This window comes from Rutidosis leptorrhynchoides, chromosome 1 (genome assembly GCF_046630445.1).
Source record: "Rutidosis leptorrhynchoides isolate AG116_Rl617_1_P2 chromosome 1, CSIRO_AGI_Rlap_v1, whole genome shotgun sequence".
Lineage (NCBI taxonomy): Eukaryota > Viridiplantae > Streptophyta > Magnoliopsida > Asterales > Asteraceae > Rutidosis > Rutidosis leptorrhynchoides.
The window spans coordinates 240,265,960-240,276,890 of NC_092333.1; the positions used below are offsets into that span (position 1 = coordinate 240,265,960).

Here is a 10,931-nt window from a genome sequence, read left to right on the forward strand (position 1 = left end):
AACAGAAAAATGGCCCAAACAAAAGAAAAAACATGATACCTTACAATCCTAATTTCAAAAAAATTGCTAGAACCCACGCCGAACACGACCCGATTAACTCCAATCATATCCGCAATCCAAAAAACGACTCAAGCACTAAAAAAACCAGGTCTAAATTCCTATATATCAAACACTGTGCACGTAGTGGCCAAAAAATAAAATTTGCTAATCTCAATCGCAAAGCTAGTTCTTCTTCCAAAAACTCAGGCACCTTACCAAAATCGAAATCCAAGGCGCAAGTAGTTCATTCGACCGAGAATACCACTGCTGCCAGCAAATCCACGGACACAAAGGAGTTTGGAAGGGGCATCGGCATCGAGTGGATCCCCGATAACTAAGCTGTTATATCATCCATATCCCCCTCTCGTAATTTTTTCTTTGTAATGGGTTGTATTTCTCTCAATATCCGTAGCCTCGATAACTCGGGCAAAATAAATTGGTTAAAACACATCTGTAACGTAGAAAATCCAATTATCCTTGGGCTTCAAGAAACAAAATGCGGTAACACCCCAGACTCTCTCATCGAATCGTTTTGGCACAATTCAAACTTCAAGTTTGTTCAAAAAGATGCAATCGGTGCCTCGGGTGGTCTCTTACTAATATGGGATACCTCCACTTTTCTGTTTGAACAAGCTATCGAAGGGGAATTTTTCCTCGCCATTAAGGGCAAATGGACGGGATATGATACCGACCTGGTCATCATCAACGTTTATGGTCCCCACTCACATCAGAAAAAACTTAGATTCTGGTCCGAACTTCATAACCTCGTCGAATCCATTGAGGTCCCTCACATCATCTTTGGTGATTTCAACGAGGTTAGATCTAAGTCCGAACGTTTAAACTGTATCTACAAACAATCCTGGGCCGACAACTTTAATAAATTCATCCAAAATACCAACCTCATCGATCTACCGCTAGGCGGGAAAAAATTCACGCGCATCTGCTTAAACAAACAAAAATTCAGCAAGCTTGATCGTTTCCTTATTTCCGAAAGCATGTTGCAAATATGGCCTGACATCTCCTCGAAAACTCTTGATCGCGACCTATCAGATCACTGCCCCATAATCCTTAAAAATTCATTTGTAAACTTCGGTCCTAAACCCACACGCGTATTCAACACTTGGTTAAAAATTGACAACGTAGATGAAATCATAAAAAACACTTGGCTCCTCCCGGTCAACGGTAACCGGCCCGATTGTATATTCCGAAATAAATTAAAAAACGTTAAGCTTGAACTTAAAAAATGTAGTCTACACCTAAACAACCTTGACAACGAAATTAAGGCCTTACACAACGCTTCAAATGATTTTGAAAGAATAGCGGAATCTAGACCTCTCTCCGAAACTGAAAAAGAAAACTGGATCAATAATAAATCACAACACATCGAAAAAGTCAAAAAGAAGAACAACATGTTAAAACAAAAGGCACGAATTAAATGGAACCTTGAAGGCGATGAAAACTCCAAATATTTCCACAATTACATCAAAAGACGCGCAAACAAAAACAATATTCGAGGTATATCGGTTAACGGCTCATGGTCAGAAGACCCAAACATCATCAAAAGCGAAGCACTCAAATACTTCGACTCTCTGTTCCAATCTAAAAATTGTAAAGGCAATTGCCCTTTTGAAAATGAACCTCATCACTCCTACATCACCCCCGAGGATAATCTCATACTCGAGGCCCGCTTTTCAGAACAGGAAATATGGGATGCCCTACAAGGATGCGACAGCTCTAAAGCTCCCGGCCCCGACGGATTCAACATGAAATTCCTTAAAAAATACTGGTGGCTAGTAAAAGAGGACCTAACTGCGGCTCTTGACTGGTTTTGGTTGCATTCTGAGATATCCAAGGGTTGCAACGCATCTTTCTTCACACTCATTCCTAAAAAATCTAATCCTATAGGATTTAACGAATACCGACCGATATGCCTCATCGGTTGCTATTACAAAATCCTCACAAAGCTTCTCTCTAACCGTCTCGCAAAAATAATCCATAAAATAATAGGTTCCGAACAAACGGCATTCCTAAAAGGTCGCAACATCCTAGATAGTGTACTCATTGCCAACGAAATTATAGACGAACTAAAACGTAAGAAACAAAAAGGTCTTATTTTTAAAGTAGACTTTGAAAAAGCATTTGATTGTATAGAATGGGACTTCCTCTTCAACACTATGAAGAGCTTAGGCTTCGGAATCAAATGGATAAGTTTCATTAAAGCATGTCTCTCCTCCTCCACAATCTCTATTCTAATCAACGGTTCCCCCACACGTGAATTCACCCCCGGTAGGGGCATCCGCCAAGGTGATCCAATCTCCCCATTCTTGTTCATCATTGCAGCCGAAGGGCTTAACATCCTCGTCAAACGTGCCATCACAAAAAACCAATTCCGAGGTATCCGCGTCGGACATGACGAGATTGTTATTTCCCATCTTCAATATGCAGATGACACAATCTTCTTCGGCGAATGGAGCAAACGAAACTCTAAAAACATCGCTAAACTGTTAAAATGCTTCGAAAACATCTCTGGCTTAAAAGTTAACCTAAAAAAAAGTAGCCTCTACGGGATCGGGGTTCCCAAACCGGAAGTGGAAGATATGGCCAAGGCCATCGACTGTTCGGCGGGCTCTACCCCATTCACGTACCTCGGGTTACCTATTGGTGTCCCATCTACTAAAGCATCATCATGGCACCCCATCATTGAAAAATTCGAAAAACGCCTCTCCGATTGGAAAGCCAAAACCATATCCTATGGCGGTCGGCTCACTTTAATAAAATCCGTACTTTCAAGCCTACCACTCTATTATTTCTCCCTATTTCACGCACCTATCAAAGTCATTAACTCTCTAGAAGCAATTAGAAGAAAATTCTTTTGGGGCGGGTCCGAATCAAACAACAAAATTAATTGGATAAAGTGGGAATTAATCTTATCACCATATGACAAAGGAGGGCTTAACATTGGATCCTTATTTTGTAAAAACATTTCTTTACTTTGTAAATGGTGGTGGAGGTTCCACAACGAAAAAACCGCTTTATGGGTAAAAATAATCTCGAGTATTTACGGGGCGGGGGGCGGGGTTTGCACTAACGATTTTTCTAGAAAAGTTTCAGGTAGAACAATTTGGAACGAGATCATTAAAGCAGGGAAAATCGCGGACAACATCGGAATTAGCTTCTCATCCTCGATCAACAAATGCATTGGAAATGGCTCGAACACCAAATTCTGGACCGACATTTGGTGTGGTACGGAACCACTCAACAACCTGTTCCGAAGGCTATACATGCTCGACTCAAACAAAAACGCTTCAGTCGCGGACCGTCTCACACTCTCCAACACAATCACACACGGTTCATGGGCTTGGACTCGTACACCTACCGGACGTGGACTTCGCGAGCTAACTGAACTAAACAATCTCATATCATCCATCTCCCTTACCGAGGCGCCGGATTCATGGAAATGGAACCTCGACCCTTCCGGTTCCTTCTCTACAAAAATGCTATCTCATATCCTTGATAACTTAAAACTCGCAACTTCACACAGTTCGACACCAACACCTAGAAATAAATTCTTACCACAAAAAATCTGCATTTTCATATGGCGTGTCATAAACGGTAGAATACCAACTAGATCCGAACTCGACAAAAGAAATATCGACCTTGACTCAATATTGTGCCCAATTTGCGAAGCGCAAATCGAATCCATAGATCATATCCTCTTTCTATGTCCAAAAACCACTCAAATATGGAGTTCCATTCTACAATGGTGGAAGCTCCCCAACAACTTACTAACTAACTTCTCCGACATTACATCAATCAACCAAAACCTCTCCTCCAATCAAACCGGTACCTCAATTTGGCAAGCCACCAAATGGTCCACCATCTACATCCTATGGAAACACCGCAACTTAAAAGTCTTTAGCAAGAAAGATTGGAACCACGACATCATACTCAACGAAATACAAACACAAAGCTATTCTTGGATCTCAAAAAGAGCAAAAAAATCACCAATCGAGTGGCACCAATGGCTCATAAACCCATCCTCCTACATCTTCTCGGATACACAAAGAACAGGAATCGGCTGAAACTATTCGAATCTCGCATACTCGCATGATCATAGTCATCAAATGTAATCGAGTTGTAATATTCGTTGTATAGTTTATAGGGACTTGTACTTATCCGGTTTATATTAATATAATTTACTTGCTTTTCAAAAAAAAAAAAAAAATACAATTAATGGATGATCAAGGCACATTTATACAATCAATGGATGAACATCCTATTTAAAATAATACATCCTTGAATGAAGAGGATGATACAATTAATGGTCTGATGTTGGTTGATCAAGGTGCATTCATACAACTAATGGATGGATACCCTATTTAAAATGATACATCGAATGAAGAGGATAATATTAAAACATATGATAAGGGTGGATGAAGCATAAAAATGGATGCATATGCGTCACTGTTGATATAAAAGTTTCTTTTTTAGATTACTATATAATATAATATAATATAATATAATTTGTATGCAAAAATATGTAATTGGTATGTCAAAATTAGTTGATGATCTTGAATTTAGTGCACGTACTGGATTTGGGGTTTATAAAGGTATACTGGATTTGAGGTTATAAATGTGGAATAGAAATTTTGTGGGAGATAAAGGAAAAAACTATTTTAATGGAGAGATAGAAAATTATTTTTTTACCCTTTTGTTACATTTTAACTGATTTGATTTGTGTGGTTCAAAGTGTTCTCATCAACTTAATTATATTAGAACGTTCTCACCGCAATATATATATATGGAACTTCATATTATGTTGGACCGCCTTATAATAAACATTTTAACATTATTAACAGAAACAGAAAGAAACCCTAGAAGACGAAGACGATCGACGAACTGCTTGTTCAATTAATCAATCGGCCAATCCAATCAAGTTAACTTTGATCAATCGGTTGCTCATCACCATGAAAACCCCCAACGACGGGTATAGTAATCAATAACTTTATTATTAGTTTCATAAAAGTATCAATCAATATTTCGATCAGTTGTTTATTGATTCTTCTAATTTTGTTGTTGTTGTTTTTTGTGATAGTAGCTCATCCAAAAGGCCTAGGAGCCTGTATGAGAATCCACATGTCGACGATATGGTAAGGCTTCTTCCCCCCTCTTGTATTAATTTCATGGATTATATTGATGATTTTCTGTATTTTATTTGAACAATTAATCATCGTCATCATCATATATTGTTGATGTTTCTGTTATCCATTTATCGATTTGGTTGTTTATAGTTTCTAACTAGCATCGTTAATTAATTGAACTGTCAATATTCTTTCTATATAGTTATTATTAGTGTACACAACAACAACAACAAAGAAATTATATATAAGTTTATTACTTTCTCTTTGGCTACTAATTCAAAACGGTGGTTCGTTGCGTGCACTTAAAGATATCCAAATGACACTCTCTTATGTTTTATTAACACAAGAGTTTAATTAATCCAACCACATATGTGTGTTATGTGTCTCTATCTCTCTTTGTGTGTCTGTATATATGCTGCCTGCCTGCTTTTCCTTCCTGATTCAATCTGATGGCATTGCTTAGGTAACGGCAAAAGAGACTAAAAAAAGACGAGACAGGATGAGTTTTGGTATGCTTTTCAATTCCAAGATTCTAATCGATCAACGTTGTCTTTTGTCTTTCTTTTTTTTATCTATTGCTATTGCTATTGCTATTGCTAATTACTATTGCTATTGCTATTGCTATTACTATTACTATTTACTTTTACTATTTTACTATTTACTTTTGTATTTTTTAGGCGTTCGACCAGTGAAACTGCCAGTGGAGGTGTATGACTTCACTGTGGCAGCGGTTAAACTTAGGAGACGTTTGAAGGAGGGAAACCTAGAAAATCCGGAGTTGATAGAGTCATTCCAAGATTCTAATCGATCAACGTTGTCTTTTGTCTTTCTTTTTTTTATCTACTGCTATTGCTATTGCTATTGCTATTGCTATTGCTATTGCTATTGCTATTTACTATTACTATTACTATTACTATTACTATTTACTTTTACTATTTTACTATTTACTTTTGTATTTTTTAGGCGTTCGACCAGTGAAACTGCCAGTGGAGGTGTATGACTTCACTGTGGCAGCGGTTAAACTTAGGAGACGTTTGAAGGAGGGAAACCTAGAAAATCCGGAGTTGATAGAGTCAGCTCTGAGTCGTGCTGAAGAGGGTATTAGGGTTTATAGTAACATTTTTAAGAATTGGGATCTGCCACGTAAATGGGAATAGTATGCTTCAATCCCCGCAACCCCCCCCCCCCCCCCCCCCCAACCCCCCACCCCCCCACCCCCCCCTACACACCCCCTTCTCCTTCCCCCCTTTTTTTATTATTATTAAATTAACAAATGTTTATATTTGTAAGTATTCATACATACAATATTAAGTACCCTTTTTCTTGTAGTGACCCGGACATCGCAGCCACCCTTGTAGACAACGGATCCCTTGTCCGGCTGGAATATAAGGATACTAAAGCTTATGCCAGGTGGATTGGTATGAATCTCAATCTCAACTTTTTTTTTTTTTTCATTTTGTTAATAATGATAATTAAAAAAAAGAAACAAAAACTACTGGTGAATGATATATACAACGTGTTTGGTAACAGCTCCAAGGCGTGTTCCAAAAACGTCTGGTGTTCCCTTGAGTGAGGAAGAGAAGGTGATCTGGCAGCGTTTCATAGAGTCCGATAAAGATACGGTATGCCTCCTAAGATTTGATTTGCTCTTGACTTCATATACATTTTATATTTGTATAATTATAATATATAGTATATATAATATATAATTATAGTACAGGTCAGTCAACAACAAAAATATGTATATTAACTGAAGGTTCATTGAATATAAAATCTGATGATCAGTAGAAAATACCTGTTTTAAATTTGGAAAAGCAGTTAAAGTAGTAAATACTTATAGGAAGATAAGTATTGTGATACGGAAATAGTGAAATTAGGAGATAAGTCAACATAAACTCAAATAGAAAAAACAACAGTAGGTGCGTCTAAATACGAACGAAGCTTACGTACTTGTAATATTAATATTACAGTTGTGAATTTGATTATTTCCATCATGATGTACTGTACTTTGTGTGATACCATGAGTGTGAAATTGCATCGTTTACTTGCACAAACAAGTTTCCTTCTCCATTTAACTCAATCTGTATAGTGTTGTAACTCAGATTATTATTAGCTATCTATCGTTGGTTCCCCAGACATATATTTTCCCATGATATTCACAACAGCTACATATTTTCATGTCAACCCATTTGTGTTTTGTTGCCTATAGACAGCCTACACTTTGGTCAATAAATTTGGATGATCAGCGTATGAAACAAAGTAAGTCGATTGAACTTGATGATCCAATGGTTGGTCTTATCGGTAACTTTGCTGTTAATACCTACAACGAGGCATATCGGATGGTACGTGCATGTGGTTTCATTTAACTTTTGTTTTGTTTATGTCCTTCATTAAACTAATTAATAATTAATTGTTTTATTACTGCTGCTACTACTACTACTACTACTTATATTTTGTATAAATATTGTTGTTGGTAGGTTGTTAATGAAAAGGTGGAGAAGCGCATAAAGTGTATTGAATATCTCAAGTTGTCATATATAAAAATGGATATTTATTACTTCTACTTGACGATGACGGCTGTTGAAAAAGGGAAAAAGGGTTTTTATGAAACCAAAGTCGTTTTTGAGGATCCTTACGGTGACTGTTGCAGCAGACGATTGAGCAGGTTTTATCTTATTCGACCACCACCACCACCACCACCACCACCACCAGGTATGGTGATTATTTGGATGGATGCTTTTTTTTAAGTCTCAAAAAGATAAGAAAAAATGTATATAGTTTATGTAATCAATCGTATTTTTTTTTCTTTCTTTTAACATATATAAAAATTAGTTTCAACTAAATTTTACTCATATAAGAAAGGTAAGGTGATTGTGGTTCAAACCTGAAACTAAGAAATTTATATAACTTAAAAATTCATCACCCACCCAATTTGCCACCTCTATTGGGTGTGTATATATTACTCCTATTATATATGGTCCATTTCGTTTCTTCGGTCTCATCTTTTCTTTTGGTCCATAAATAAATGCAAGAAATCCCTGTGGCGGAGATTTGGTTGTCAGAAAACTACGAGATGCTTTTGCATCCTGATATTGCATCATCATCATCATCATCATCATCATCATCAATCCCTCTCCCCCGTCTAGAGGAAGGGAGTTCATCTGACGAGGATGAGGATGAGGATGACACGGGGTATGTAGGAGGTTCAGATACCGGGATGTTTCAGAGGGAAAAGGGAGCGAGCTGTTCGGGTTACGACTTCGTTACCCCGCATGGTAAGTTTTCTATAATATATTATTTATTATTATTATTATTATTATTATTATTATTGTTTTTGTTATATTTTTATTTTCTTGTTTTGGGCGGTATGCCTTTATCATGTATCTTTAATGTTGTTTATTGTTTATATTTCAGGATTAGGAGGATTCGATGGTCCTTAGTTTTGCCCAGCTTTTTTTTGGTGGTGATGGTTGGTGGGGGTGGGTCTGTTTCCAAGAATGTTTTATATATTTATATTTATTTATACCTATCTTTTCTATATGCGCTATTATATTAGACAACAGTTAAGAACTTTTATAATATAACTAAAATGTCCTTCCTATTCCTCATTGACATTTTGAGGGTATTTACAACATATTGAATCTGTTTGTTTGAACCTACATTGTAGTAACATTTTGAGGGTGTTTGAACCGGCCATATCCAATCTGTTTCAATAGTTTTTATTAATTTCCAACCTACTCATGCTGCTGTGATAGAGTGCATACGAGTCAAATTGGACGTGATAGTAAATCGTTGGATGACTTTTTCTAGCCTTTTTACGTGGATTTTCAAAGTTGATACGATATACATGTATCTAAAGTTTTGATAAATGAACGTTATCTATGTTTCCAAACCAATTGTAACATCCGCACTCGCTTGGACCAGATTAGTACCCACTATCATACTAACCTTTTGTATCTATGTTATGTTGTTGATCTTTGTGTGCAACCATTGCATGCATTTGAAATACATACATCTATTATAGAAAAGAACCGTGAAAGGTAGCAAAATGAGTATCATAAGCTCCTTCTGCCTTAGGCAGCATATCATTTACTGACATCATTAAGTAGGGCATCTCAGATTCATTACAATAAAGCCATAACAACAAGCTCACGGTAGAAAAGTGTGCTATCTACGTAAGTGTAAAGTGGATGACGAAAGTCAAATTCTTCCTTCGCAAGATCTACGAGTCGATGTGAATAAGAAACTTGTAACGACCCTGGATTTTTCCAACGTTTATTTATTAATAATAATTATTATTAATACGTGTGATTAAACAAATGTATGTTATTACATTTACTTGTTACCATGATTGCCCGTACTTGACTTTAATTGCCCGAAACGTCTTTGTGACACACGAAACTTCACGAATAATATTTTCAAGTATCATTTACATTCATGATTAAGTTTTATTAATCATTTTAATTAACTAAAGTTGTTAGTTAGTTACTTGGGCTTTTAATTGGATTAACTTGTTAATTACATACATACTTGGGCTTTTATTTGAACTTGGGCCTTTACTAGTATTATTGGACTTTAGAAGCCCACCCCACATTTTAAGTGGACTTAGTTAGCCCACTAACACTTGTAAGTATCAATTAGATGGAAACTAATTAGTTTAAGACTTATTGGAATCTAGTTAGTTGTTCTCCCAATGCATGCACCCATTTTAACAACCTTTAAGGACAACTACATGCTTGTAACCATCAAACACTTGCTTCCCTCTCTTTTTTTCTGCTGAATGCCGTGGACTCCCATGGTGTGGAGGGATTCAAAATCTTTTTTTTTTGACTACTTCATTCACTAGTTTCATTTACATTTCACACACACACCTTACTTGCAATTTCTCTCAAAACTTTTTCTCTCTTTTCTCTCTAAACTTTGTAAGTTACAAGACTTCTTTTCTTTCTCTTTTCTTTGCAAAAACCGAATTATATACACACTCTAATCACCATTCATCACTTGTCTTTGATTGATTGTTACTTGTTTGTAGTTGTTAGTTGTTGTTAATGTTGTTGCTTGTTACTTACATACATGTTACAAGAATCAAACTCTTTAGTTTGATTCTTCATAATATCTTGTATTTTTCAAGAACACAAGAACATAAACTTACTAGTTTATGATTCTACATTTATTGTTTCAAAAGTTGTAAGTTCATAGTTGTTAAATTCATACTTGTAATTCATGTTAGTAAACTTTAAAGTTTACTTTCTTAAAGATCAAACTTTGGTTTGAATCTTTAAAGTATGAACAACCATGAATAAATTACTTGTTTACTTAGTTTACTTCTTCATTCTTGCACTTTAATTTCATGTAACTAGTTTAAATGGTCAAGTACTACAAGTTAGTCTTGATCTCATTAATCTTGAACTAAAAGTTAACTTTGAAAGTTCAAGAACACACAAATAAGTTTTCTTTAAATATAACTTTGTATACTTATGCTTGATCTAGACTTTTGAGTCTTGGATCTTCAAGATCTAACTAAGAACTATGTTCTACATCTTAAGATCTTGATTAGTTAGTTTACTTACAAGTTTGTAACTTGTTATTAGCTTTAAAGTCCATGTATGTGTTAGATCTAAGACTTTGATGTAACTTTGGTTCATCAAACTTCATACAACTCTTAAGTGAGTTGTGCTTCATGTCTTAGACTTGCACTTGGGTTATGATGGTCAAATCTTGGTCAAGATGATGCAAACACATCAACGAGTT

General features: G+C 36.1%; 1 protein-coding gene across 1 annotated transcript; it reads left to right on the forward strand.

Annotated features, from left to right (window-relative positions):
- Window positions 1-6,715: 6,715 nt before the first annotated feature.
- Window positions 6,716-8,820, forward strand: LOC139896135 (uncharacterized). The gene is made up of 6 exons (XM_071878725.1): window positions 6,716-6,802; window positions 7,394-7,522; window positions 7,658-7,892; window positions 8,213-8,459; window positions 8,595-8,649; window positions 8,737-8,820. Exons 2-6 carry the CDS (start codon window positions 7,430-7,432, stop codon window positions 8,818-8,820), a joined length of 714 nt encoding a protein of 237 aa, XP_071734826.1. The 5' UTR covers window positions 6,716-6,802; window positions 7,394-7,429.
- The last annotated feature ends 2,111 nt before the right edge of the window (window positions 8,821-10,931 follow it).